Genomic DNA, 13,678 nt, shown 5'->3' on the forward strand with positions numbered 1-13,678 from the left:
ACCACGGTGTTGTGATAGTGCACGTGTACTGGACCACCGATTTCACTGATTGAACATGTACTGACCACCGATTTCACTGATTACATGTGTACTGACCACCGATTTCACTGATTGCACGTGTACCGATTTCACTGATTGCACGTGTACTGACCACCGATTTCACTGATTGCACGTGTACTGACCACCGATTTCACTGATTGCACGTGTACTGACCACCGATTTCACTGATTGCACGTGTACTGACCACCGATTTCACTGATTGCACGTGTACTGACCACCGATTTCACTGATTGCACGTGTACTGACCACCGATTTCACGGCCCCGTCCGTTCCATTCCATGGGAACAGGGCCTAAGGATGTGCAGCCTCTTCTCCCCTTACCTAAGCCCTCTGCTCTTCCCTAGCCTCACTTACACTGAGTGAAGATGTGTTTTTTCAGGCCGCTGAGACGGCTTAATGGATAAAAGCACTTGACACCAAGCCTGAGGACCCAAGTTCGATCCACGTGGTGGAAAAAGGAGCTGACTCTGCTCTGGCCACCAAAAGTGCACCATGGCATGCGTGTCCACAATGATACGCAATAAATAAATGAAATACTTTAAAAATTGACGTGTTTTTCCAAGGTATTGGCCTGTTGTCTTGCTGGTTTTATAGGCATCTTGAGTAAATATTTTTATAAAGATTTTTAAATTTTATTTTATGTGTGAGTATGTTTACCACATGCATGCAGTGCTCATGAAGGCCAGGAGAGGGCACTAGAGTCTCTGGAATCAGGGTGATGGACAGTTGTGAGCTGCCATGTGGGTTCTGGGAGCTGAACCTGGGTTTTTCGGCAAGAGCACCAAGGACTCTTAGCTGCTGAGCCATCTCTCCACCCGTGAGTAAACTGTTTCCTTGCTCTAACTACTCACCCTAATTCTTTGGGCTCTCTTTGTGAGAGGTAAAGGAACGGACTTGGTTTGGTGACAGGTTCCTTTGCTGTAGTTAAAGTAGTTCACGAAGTAACTTCTGACTTACACTTAGAGTATAAAGTTTTGTTGCCGTATTCTTTTTTGCCTTCAAGACAAGGTTTCTCTGTGTAGCCCTGCCTGTCCTGGAACTCACTCTGTAGACCAGGCTGGCCTTGAACTCAGAGATCCACGTGCCTTTGCCTCCCAAGTGCTGGGACTAAAGGCGTGCGCCACCGCACCCAGCTATCTGTTGCCATGTTCTTTATTAGTAGGGGGTATTGATATTTCACACTAAGAAATAATGTTAATGGGAGGGGGGGAGTAACTTTTCCTCACTCTTAAGTTCTTTTAAAAAATCCGTATGTGTATGCTGTGTGTCTGTGTGTATGTACCCCCCCCACACACACACGCACACATGTGTGCCACAGAGCACACATGGCAGTCAGGGGACAACTCCATGTCAGTCCTCACCTTCCATCTCATTTGAGACAGGGTGTTTTGTGTCTTCTGCTTCTGGCGATTCTCTGCCTTTCATTTGTCTGTAGCTCTGGCATTATGGACATGTACTACCATGCCAGGCTTGACGTGGACTCAGGATTCAATCAGGTCTTCACACTTGCATGGCAAAGACAAGCATGTGCATTACCCACTGAGCCATCCGCCCTGGTTCCAGCCTCATAAGTTCTCAGTTGGAAGAGACAGATAAACAAGAGAAAACCCAGCAGGAGTTATTGCTGAGTGCACACCATGTGTGTGGGATTCCTAGGGAGTGAAAAATTCTCAGAGAAGCTCCCGGACAAGGAAGCCGACTTTGGAGACCTAGGGGTGGAAGCTTGTGGACCAGAGGGGAGAGAAGGCCGGTTGCTGAAGCTTTGTGGTATGGCACTCTCTGATGCCCCCTGCAGGCTGATGAGGGGCATAACAGCCTCCTAAGATGGCTCTGGGAGAAAAGGTGTAACTTTGTCATAGGCAAGCGGAGGGCAGAGAGCATGAGGCATCAGCTTTTCGCTCCAAACAATCCTTGTGCCAGGTAGGCATATATTGGGATGGCATATCCTGGTCACCTCCAGTGCCAATTACAGAGTGGCCTGCTTTTTGAAAGTCATTCCTCAGCGTACTTGAAGTTTGATTTCTACAGTTATTTTCAAATTCTTTTATCACTTTTTTTAAAACATTTTATTTATTTTCTCTCTGTGTGTGCATGTGTTCATGTACATGTCAACCTGCTTGTGCATGTCTATGCGCATGTGTGTACCACAGTGTGTGTGTGGAGGAGGAAGTCATTGGCCCCTTCCATGTGGGTCCCAGGGATTAAACACAGACCGTCAAGCATGGTGGCAGGTGCATTTACCTGCTGCTGATTCGTCTCCCGGCCCGTGTGTTCACGTCTCCATGGATGCTGAGGGCTCTCGTGTTTCTTGGCATCGATGCAGCAAGAGCGTGATGTTCTTTGTCAGGCAGGATGGGACCCTCTTGAAGTCCTCAGGAATAAGATGTGATTTTTCAGGTTGCTATGGTGGCACAGGAAGTCGTAGTTCCCTGGGTCGCTCTGTTCCTCGCCTCCCAGGTACCATAGAATGATTCATTCACAGTAACTGTTGGTTACCTCTGTCCCCAACAGAATGGTGGTGCCTGTCACAGCTAGATGCTCAGGCCTGCCTGCTTGACCTTTCACCAGCCACAGCAGCGACGTGACTACGACCTGTTTCTACTGAGTATGTGGGAAAGTGTAGCCGTGAAAGTGAGCCCAGGGTGCCAGAGACGTCACTTAGATGCTAGAGTGCATGAGTCCTAAACACTGCATGAACTGGGTGTGGTGGTGCACACCTGTAATCCAGCGCTCAGGAGGTGGGGGCAAGAGAATCAGGGGTTCAAGGTCACCCTCAGCTACTTAGGGACTTGGAGGCCAGCTTGTGTCACAGGAGACTTGGAAGTTACTTCTGTGCACAGTCTGTAGCTGAAGAGCAGGGGGTTATTGCCCACTCCCTGAGGGTGGGCTTTCTGTATCATTTGTATTAACAATGAGTTTATTTATGTTTATCTTTATTTTGACATGCTTGCATGATTATAGCCCTGGTGTTTGGTTTCAGTTGGTATTCCTGGCATGTGTGCACATGTAGACACATGCATGTGTGTTGAGTGCTTCATTTTTGGTACAAGATATTCCAGCCCGCAGCCACCAGGCGTCACTAATTACCTCCTTGGAGCCTTGGTGCTCACAACTGCCAGGTGAAGGGGTTGACAGTGTTTCTCCTGGAGGGTTTCTGAGTGCCTGCCACACACCAGGGATGATTTTTAGATAGTAACCACACAGTGAGAAAAGCAGACTGTGGTCTCTATGCAAGATTTGAGAAGACGGTCTGTGGTGTCTTAATCTTCAGGGATTTATAAATTAGCAGAGAATGGAGACATTTCAGGTAAACCAGTATGGCTATACCAGCATCCAGGGAGCTAGTGCCCATGGGGCTGTGGGTGGCCATGACAGCAGAGTGGGGGTGCAGAGGAAGGTGTGTTGGCCATCACCCCCTCTCTCTGTGTCTCCACACGACAGTAGCATCAGGACCAATTCTTCACCTGATCACTTTCAGGGAGTCCATCGGCTGCCTCAGGGCACAGCGTCTGATCTGCCCTCAGTGGCCAAGCCTGATGTGGATTCCCTTCTCCCCCCTCCCTCTCCCCACCGCCTCTCCTTCTAGCCTGTATACTGTTTGTTTTTGAAAACTGCTGGAAAGGCAGCTCAGAGGCTAAGGGTCTTCTTGTTCTTCCAGAGGACACAAGTTTGGCTCCCATCACCCATGGTGGGCAGCTCACAACTGCCTAAAACTCTAGCTCCAGGGGATCCAACCCCCAGGCCTCTGCAGTCACCTGTGGTCATGTGTATATACCCTCCCCTATACCCATAATTAACATTAATAAAAATAAATCTTGAGAAAAATAATGATTTATTTTTATGAGACAGGATCTCATGTAGCCCAGGCTAGACTCAAACTTTTCTGTGTAGCCAAAGATGACCTTGAACTTCTAATCCCCCTGCCCCAACTTCCCCAAGTACTAGGACTATAGACGTGTATCACCATGCCCAGTTTATGCAGTGCTGGGATGGAAACCCAGGGCCTCATGTATGCAACATGTGTGTTTGTGTGCACATTTAAGTGAGCACACATTTGTGTGGAGGCCTGAGGTCAATGTCCAGTGTCTTCCCTTGGTCCCCCAGGGCCAGGGGTGCAGAAGTATACCACTCTTCTCTGACATTTTCTGTGGGCTCTGGGGATCCAAATCCAGATCCTCATGCTGTGGAGCAGCCACTTTTTCTGACTGAGCCTTCTCACCGTTCCCAGGAATCATTCTTTCAATAGTTCCGCTGAATTCGCAGTTCAGTGGCTACCAGCTCAGCATCTCAGGGATGGTTTCCTTATGGTAGATGGCCCCTGGATTTTGATGCTGCATTAGCTTCATTTTGTCTAATTTTTAAAATTAGCTTAGTCTGTAGTTGGAGATGTAGCTCAGTTGGGAGTGTGCCTGCCTGGCATGCATAAAGCCCTGAGTTCCATACCAGCACCATGTAAACCAGGCATGGTAACACACCTGTAATCCCAGCACTCAGAAGGTGGAGGCAGGAGAATCAGAAGTTCAAGATCATTATTGGCTACATGTGGAGTTCAAGGACACCCTGGGGCTACATGAGACTCTGTTTAAGGAAAGGAAAAAGGGGAAAGAATCTGGCCACAGCTGAAAGACTCAGTATCCTATTGAATATTTTGTAATGAGAAATCATCATTCTCTCTTGCAGATGTCCCTTTGAGGACCAGCCTGCCACCACCACTCAGAAATTACAAATATGGTAACCACTTTTTCTTACTATTTAAAAAGATATATAACTGCATTATTTTTGTTGGCATGAATTCAAATGTGGTGTTCAAAAGTTAATTTACTATCAATTAAAGTCACTTTGGAGGGGCAAGAGGCATAGCTTAGTGAAGAATGTGTGCTTAGAATGGGCAAGACCCTGGTTCGATCCCAGCACTAATATATGTGTATGATACAAGTATAAACTACGTATACTCGTGGACTATTATGCATGTATGAGCCATTATTATTTTTATATCATTGATGTTTGCTTAGCATATGAATCAGAGATGCTTTTGAGGGTCTTTGGCAATATGAATACATATCATACACACACACACACACACACACACACACACACACACACACATACATTAGTATGGAAGTTTGCTAAGGAGTACAGGAGTCTAACGTGCTGTGAAAGTCAATTGTAATTGTGTAGGAAAATAGCATGCTTGTGAGGAATGGCTTGCTTGGCAAAACTCTTTGTAAATGAGGTTTCTTTGCCAGGTAATCAAAGAAGAAAAAAAAAATGGCAGGGACCAAAAATGAAAAGAAGTCTTTAGGGTCATGGATGTGACTCTATCAGGTTTTACAGTTGCAGGAAGCCCTGGGTTTCATCCCTGACCCAAATAAAACTGAGTGTGCTGGTGCATACTTGTGATCCAGTCAGTGTGCTGGTGCACACTTGTGATCCAATGTGCTGGTGCACACCTGTAATCAAGCAGGGAGGTGAGATAGGAGAATCTGGAGTTGAAGGTCATTCTCAGCTACAAATGGAGTTCAAGGCCAACCTGGGATGCATCTCTATCTCAAAAGAAGTGGTTTAGCATTTTAAATGCCAATAACTTGAACATGCTCATTTTATATGCTGCAATTAGTGACCTAAAAATCCAGTAACAGGAGCTGAGGTGAAGCTCAGTTGTTTGAGTGTTTACCTCGTATGCAGAGAGCCTTCAGTGAGACCCCTACTGCTGCATAAGGTGGGCAGTCCCCTAGCACCTGGGAGCTGGAGACAAGAGGATCCGAAGTTCAAATTCATCCTTAGCTATAAAGCAAGCTGTAAAGGCCAGCCTGGGATACATGAGACCCCATCGTATAGATAGATAGACAGATAGACAGATAGATAGATGAGACCCATTGTATAGATAGATAGATGATAGATAGATAGATAAGATTAAATAGGTAGGTAGATAGATAGATAGATAGATAGATAGATAGATAGATAGATAGATAGATAGATAGATAGGTAGGTAGGTAGGTAGGTAGATAGATAGATAGATAGATAGATAGATAGATAGATAGATAGATAGATAGATAAGACTGGTGGGATGGTTCAGTAGATAAAAGCACCTGCTGCCAATCCTGACAACCCGAGTTCAATCTCTGGACCCACAAATAATGGAAAGAAAAAGAAAGAACTCAAATTCACAAGTTGTTCTCTACCTTGGCACACATGCACAAACAAACACACAAAAGAAATAAAGTACAATAAAAAGTAAAAATACTGTAATAAAGCCAGAGGCTATGTGTCATTATTTGTTATAAAGACCATCTAGCCCCTCATCCTCAGTGGAGTGGTACTGAGCAAACTTGAATTTGAGAGCCCTGCCTGAAAGTGACAATGCATCCAATAAATATTTCTGCTAATTAGGACAGACATTTGAAAGTGTAAATTTTTTATTACCTTAAGTCATTTTCCAGAGAGGCTTTTCATTCCGTTCCCGTCTGATAGGGCAATCAATGACCTACAGTCTTTCTAAATCACAATCTACGTGGGCCTGCATTTTAATACTACAGTCTAATTGTGAGGTTGCAGAGGCGGTCAGGCAGGAGGCAGAGGCACTGAGTGGAAAGTACTTTGATTCAGGAGACCTCAAGCATTTACACACTCAGTATTGAAGCAGAAAAGGAATCAAAAGCATGATTGAGGGAAATATGAGACTTCTCCATTGTGGCTTTCACAGCTTTTAAGGAGAATGCCATGAATAGAATCTCAAATCTTAAGCTTGAATCCACCTGCAAATTACATATAGTTTCCCTTTTTGCATATTGTCTGTGTGTGAGTATGTGTGTGTGTGTGTGTGTGTGTGTGTGTGTGTGTGTGTGTGAGAGAGAGAGAGAGAGAGAGAGAGAGAGAGAGAGAGAGAGAGAGAGAGAGAGAGAGAGAGAAGGCAAATGTGTGCAATGTCAGCTCTCTTAAAAGATAACTTAAAACAATGAAAGCAGATCTGGGGAGCTATCGGTGGCTCATTTGGCTAAGTGCTTCCTGGACAAGAATAAGGACCTAAATTCAATCCCCGAACCCTTATCAACATGCTGGGCACAATGGCACATGTGTGTAACCCCGGAGCCGGGGAGGTGGAGTCGGGTGTGTTCTTGGGGCCTGCTGGCCAGAGCAGCCTAATGTGACCAGTGAGCTCTAGGCCTGTGAGAAATTCTGTCTCAAAAATAAGTAAGCAAATAAATAACAGGGTGAGTGGCTCCCGAGGAAGGACAGTCGAAGTTATCCTCTGGTCTCCTCTCTCTCTCTCTCTCTCTCTCTCTCTCTCTCTCTCTCTCTCTCTCTCTCTCTCTCTCTCTCTCTCTCTCTAAAAGAAGATAGTACAACCGTAAGTCTCATTGAGGTAGAGAACACGTCACGGAGATTCCTCTGTCTCATTAACCCCGTGCATCATAGCATTTCTGCATATTCAGATGAGCAGACAGGAGCCTAGGAAGGAATTACAGAGGCACTGGGCCCCGACAGGTGTAGAGACGCTCTTTGGCTGGGTCTGGCTGAGGAACAGTCCACTGCTTTGTCTCGCTTAGGAAAGGCTTGGTGCCAGCTGTCACCTGCCATGGTCACCTGGTACTTGTCTGGCTTGTGGCAATGGAACAGCGCACCGAGTGTGAAGTGGGGGGCCAGCGGCAGGTTCACTCCTGCTGGTCATTGGTTCTGTGCTGTTGGGCCTGCTCTTACAGCTGCAGTGATTCCTGAGGCTCTCCCCCTATATAATCAGGGTCTACAGCTGTCGAATCAGCTATTTGTCCCGGGGGTTCAGCTACCATGTGTTTGGACACACAGAAATCCTGACTTCTGTACACTCTGCTAAGCCTTGTGTGTGAGTCTTTAAATTTTATTTATTGTTTGTTTGTTTTGAGACCAAGTCTCTCTATGTAGCCCAGGCTGACCTGGAATTCTCTATGTAGCCCAGGCTGACCTGGAACTCTCTTTGTAGACCAGGCTGGCCTCAAACTCACAGAGATCTGCATGTCTCTGCTTACTGAAATCTGGGATGAAAGGTGTGTGTTTTTGATGTAGTATGAAATTTAACAATGCATGGGCTAACATGTTAAATACTCCACAAATACACAATAGTATTTTTTTTTTTTTACTTTAAACATTTAGAACTCCATTTTCTTTGTGGTAGTGATTATGTGTATGAGTGTCTCTGTGTGTGTGTGTGTGTGTGTGTGTGTGTGTACCATGTATATACTGTGTCCACAGAAGCTGTGACAGATCCCCCATAACTGGAGTTACTAACAGTCGTGAGCCATCCCTTGTGTGCTGGGAACCAAACCTGGGTCCTCTCCAAGAGCAGCAAGTGCTCTTACCTGCTGAGCCACTTTTACAGACCCTATTTGGATATAATTTTTAAAGATTTATCTTTATTTGCGTATGTGTCTCTGTGGGTGGATTCTATGTGTGTGTGTTCCTGTGAAGGCCAGGGGAGAGTATCGGATCTCCTGAAGTAAAGTCTCAGGTGATGATGGGCCACCCAGCATGAGTTCCTAGTCCTCCGAAGGGCAGCACCCACTCTTACCCTCAGGCCATCTCCCTCCCTAGCCCTGGGATGACATATTTATGAAGTTGGCATTTTTCAAGGACTTTTTATTAAAGAAAGATGCTTTTGTTAATAAAGTGTGTTGGGGGAACTTTTTTAAGAAGTCAAAGTAAGCATGCCTGCAATGCCAGCACTTGGGGAGTTAGAAGCTGGAGGACCAGGAGTTCAAGCCTAGCCTTGGCTGCACAGCAAGTTCAAAACCAGCCTGGGCAACTTGAGACCCTGTTTCAAACAAACAAACAAAAATCAAACCCAGGCAAAAACAACAACCAAACAAACCACCCCAAAGTCAGAGTGACTGAGGACATCACTGTAGAGGAAGTGACATTTTTCTTTACTTTCTTTGGTTTTGCCAATTTCTGTTGAAGAGAAAAATCTGGGTGAAAATTTCTGTTCACACCATTTTGCCCTGCTAAGAAAATATAGCTTCCTCTATTGTGGTTTGCTGAGCCTGCTGGAGCGTTATTTCCCATTAGGGTCTGGTTCCCATTAGGGGAGGTTCCTCAGCAGTTAGAGAATGTGTTGCTTTTGCAGAGGACCCAGGTTTGATTCCCAGCACAGATGTGTCTGCTCAGCTATCCTCAACTACAGTTCCGTGGGGATCGAATGCCATCTTCTGACTTTTGATGGCACCAGGCACTTGCATGGTACATATACAGCCTCTCATGCACACATAATAGAAAACAAATCTAAAATATGCATTTGCATTAAACAGTAGCTCATTTGGTAAAGCACTTGCTTTGCACATATAAGGACCTTCGTTTGATGCCAGGCACCCACGTAAAAGCCCAGCCTGGTGGTGGGCTCTGGTGATGCCAACACTGAGGAGGTGGGGATCAGCAGGTTCCTGGAGTCTGCTGGTTAGTCAGCCTTGCTTACATGGAGAGCTGCAGGGCAGACCGGGGAGGGCTGGAGAGATGGCTCGGCAGTTAAGAGTGTGCACCGCTCTTGAAAAGGATCTGAGTTCAGTTCCAAGCAACTGGTCCTAGTGTCTTACAATCGCCTGTAATTCCAGCTCCAGGTCAGTGTCCTCTTCTGGCCTGTGTGAGCACGCCACACATATGATTTGTGTGTATGAGCATGAGCATACACACACACACACACACACACACACACACACACACACACACACACACAAATCTTAAAAAAAAAAAAAAGACAAGGTGGATATCACCTGGAGAACAAAACCCAAGGTTCATTGCTGGCTTCCACATAAAGGCACATGTACATGTACTTGTACATGAACCCACATACAATCTTTAAAAAATCTTTTTAACAAAATATATAGGTCATGGATAATGCCCATAAGTTCAGAATACAATTTTGCAGGTGGAGTCTACAGACCCCAAGCTTCTTTACTTAAAATAAAGTACTGTTGGTATCCCCCTTGTCTCAAATACTAGATGGACATGGATTTTTAGTGACGAAAAAGAATGCAGTGGAAGACTCAGAATTGTAGATAATCTAAAAGTCACGTTTGCTTCTTTTTCTGGGTCTATTGTGAAATTTTTTTTTGGCATTTGGGGCATGTTTACATTCCTGATGACGCTCATATTTTACTTAGGCTATATTTATTTTTATTCCTTAAGAGTCTGGGTTTAGCCGGGCGGTGGTGGCGCACGCCTTTAATCCCAGCACTCGGGAGGCAGAGGCAGGCGGATCTCTGTGAGTTCGAGGCCAGCCTGGGCTACCAAGTGAGTTCCAGGAAAGGCCCAAAGCTACACAGAGAAATCCTGTCTTGAAAAACCAAAAAAAAAAAAAAAAAAAAAAAGAGTCTGGGTTTAAGTTAGGTGTGGTGGCACACACCTTTAATCCCAGCACTCAGGTCTCTGTGAGTTGGAGGCTACCCTGGTCTACATAGTGTATTCCAGGGTAGCCAGAGCTAGCTCAAAAAACAAGAGTTATAGGCGAGCTGGCTCAGCGAGTAAAGGCACTTATTCCTCACCTTGTCAACTCAGTCTCATCACCAGGGCCCATGTGGTGGGAGGAGAGAACCCCAACCCAACACACACACACACACACACTAAAGAAATAGTTTAAGAATCTATAGTTATGGTCCTAGGGTGCTGAAATAGTGTTAAAATTGCAATAATAAAGAAGATTGTGGGCTGGAGAGATGGCTCAGCAGTTCAGATCACTGGCTGCTTTTCCAGAGGACCTGGGTTCAAATTCCCAGCACCCATGTACTAGCTCACAACTGTCTGTTACTCCAGTTCCAGGGGATCTGGCATGCTCACACAGACATACATGCATGCAAAACTCTAATGCACATAAAAATAACTAAAAAAAAAAAAAAAGATTGCAATAGATAATTGAAAGTTGATTCTTCTTTCTCTCTTGTGTGTTTATGTGTGTATGTATTTGTATGTGTACATATGTGGGGGGGAGTGTACATATATGCAAGTGTGTGTTGACATCTGGTATCTTCCTCTAGCACTATCCACCTTATTTATTTTGAGACAGGGTCTCTCGCTGAACCTGGAGCTCACTTACTCAGCTGGACTTGGCCAGCCAATGAGCTCCAGGGGTCTGTTAGTCTCCACCTCCCCAGGGCTGGGATCACAGGTGTGTGCCATTAAACCTGGCTTTTTACGTGGGTTCTGGGGATGGACCTCAGGCCTTCCTGCTTGGACAGCTAGTACTTTACTGACTGATCCCTCTCCCCAATCTGACTGTTGGAGATATTGAGTACTTCACAGTGTATGAGTGTGGTGGTTTAAAAGAAAATGGCTCCAAAGGGTGGCGCTGTTAGGAGGTGTGGCCTTGATGGAAGAAGTATGTATGTAGGATGGCCTTTGAGGCTTCCTATGCTTGGAATACCACCCAGTGAGTCAGCTGACTTCCTGTTGCCTGCAAGAAAGATTCTCAGCACCATGTCTGTCTGCATGCCACCATGCTCCCCACCATAATGATAATGGATAGAACCTCTGAACTGTAAGCAAGCCACCCCAATGAACTGTTTTCATTTATAAGAGTTGCCGTGGTCATGGTGTCTCTTCATAGCAATAAAACCCTAACTAAGACAATGAGTGTTTACTCACATGTATATATTCACCATGTCCAAGCCTGGTGCTTGAGGAAGACAGAAGAGCCACAAGTGCCCTTACACAGTGCCATTCTTCACTGGATGACAGACCCTATGATGACCTAGCTACCCTGAAGTATGCTCAAAAGACCCTGCTTTTCATACAGATTCTTTTTTACAATGTAACCATAGAACAGAATTTAGTGCTACAGATCCTTTATTATAGTGTAACCAGTAGAGTGGGGTTGGGTGTGGCAGATCCTTTATTACAGTGTAGCCAGTAGAGTGGGAATGAGTGTTGCAGATCCTTTATTACAGTGTAGCCAGTAGAGTGGGATTGAGTGTCACAGATCCTTTATTACAGTGTAGCCAGTAGAGTGGGACTTAGTGTACTGTTGAGCTTTTTCAGATAGAACTACACACTAATCATAATACAGTAATTAAATGGTTTAGAAAATGAAGCAGAGAACCAGAAACTTTTAGAATTCAAGTATGCAGAATGCCTGTGTCTGCTGTATAACTAGGAGCTGGTTATCTTAGAGTTGGGGGGGTTCTGTAAAATGTTTGTAAATGCAAGAGTTTATATGGGTTGTGGTTCCAGATGGAGAGTCCATAATGGCGGTGGCGGAGGCATGGCAGCAGGGCCTGATCAGGAAGCTCAGAGTTCACATCTTCAACCATGCAGATAGTGGAGAATTCAGGGTTCAAGTTTCACCTGTGTAGAGAGATAGTGTGTGGCAAAAATGCAGGATGGCCTGGTTTCAGTGCCAGCAGTTACGGAATGGAGTGGGTTCGAATGAAGCAGGCGCAGTGGGTAAAATGCTTATCTCACAAGCAGAGCTGTTTGCGTTTGACTCCCAGCACCCACATAATAAGCTGGATGTGGTGGTGCACGCCCGAAATGCTAATCCTGCCAGGGCAGAGACAGGAAGATCCCTGGGACTCACTGGCCAGCCAGTTGAGCAGAATATGTGAATTCCATGTTCTGTAGGGTAAAAAGGGCTGAGGAGAAACACCTTGATCCTGACTTGACCTCAGGGCCAGAGCTTGAAATCCCACCAATCCCTGAGGTCCCTGAGCCTGGAATCCCACCAATCTCTGAGCACAGAATCCTTGCACCAGCCCTGAGCTTGCCCCAGAATTAGGCTACAAAACCCCACCAATCCCAAGCCCCCCAGGAAAGTCCCCCCCAAACCCTATATAATCTCTGTACTTGGTTCTGTTTGCGGCTCCTGCTCACCCTAGAGGCAGCCACCCTCCTGGATTTTTCCTTCCCAGTAAATCTCGAAAGAGGTTTGTTGAGCAGTGTGACACTTTTCCTGGAGAGAAGCCTGGCTGTATTGGAAATGTATGTAGAAAGTTATTAACTTTCTCCTGAGCTGGAGTGGAGCAGAATTCTAACCCTTTCCCGCTAGCCAAGCCCAGCTGTATCACTTCTCTGGACCTGAGCAGAGCTGTAACAACTTCGCCAGGGAAACCTCCCCTGCCGGAGCAGGGCTGTTACACTGTTTTGGGAAAGAAAACCTTTCCCTGGGGCAGAGCTGTAAGCTGCAAAGTGACATGGTGGTGTTCCTGGGCTGCCTCCTGCCAGGATACCTTTCCATCTGAGTTCCAACGCTTACAGGTTCAGTGAAAGACTGTCTCTAAATGCTGGGTGGAGAGCAATAGGGGAAGATACCTGACATTAACCTCAGGCCTCCTTGTGCATATACATGTAACATGCATACTATGCACAAACATGTACATGCACCCATACACACATGCATACACCTGTGCACACATACAGACGTACATACATGCATGTACACATATATGCATGTACAGGCACACACATCTATGCACCCATACACATACATAAACACCACGCACACACATAAATACACACAAAAAGAATAACAGATATTGTGTCTTTTGGGCATTGGTGTGTTCACATGACCACTGAGCCTAGATAATGTTTGAATTCTGAAGGCCTTGTAACTTCCCCCAAGGGATTAGTGATTTTTTAAAGCCACTTTTCTTCACTGTGTCCC

At 45.6% G+C, this 13,678-nt stretch overlaps 1 protein-coding gene across 5 annotated transcripts in view; it reads left to right on the forward strand.

Moving 5' to 3' along the window:
• C11H2orf76 (chromosome 11 C2orf76 homolog) overlaps positions 1–13,678 on the forward strand; it is a 116,254-nt gene that overhangs the window by 32,727 nt on the left and 69,849 nt on the right. For 4 of the 5 annotated variants that reach the window (XR_013043198.1, XM_076547248.1, XM_006980944.4 and 1 more), the window contains one exon: positions 4,741–4,791. The exons of the other annotated variant lie outside the window; for it this stretch is intronic. Coding sequence is in view for 3 of the 4 variants with exons in the window: in XM_076547248.1 (XP_076403363.1) it covers positions 4,741–4,791 (51 nt within the window). In the remaining variant the exon portion in view is untranslated. The remainder of the gene's footprint in view (positions 1–4,740; positions 4,792–13,678) is intronic. 5 annotated transcript variants of the gene reach the window in all.

The sequence above is a fragment of the Peromyscus maniculatus genome, chromosome 11 (genome assembly GCF_049852395.1).
Source record: "Peromyscus maniculatus bairdii isolate BWxNUB_F1_BW_parent chromosome 11, HU_Pman_BW_mat_3.1, whole genome shotgun sequence".
Classification (NCBI taxonomy): Eukaryota; Metazoa; Chordata; class Mammalia; order Rodentia; family Cricetidae; genus Peromyscus; species Peromyscus maniculatus.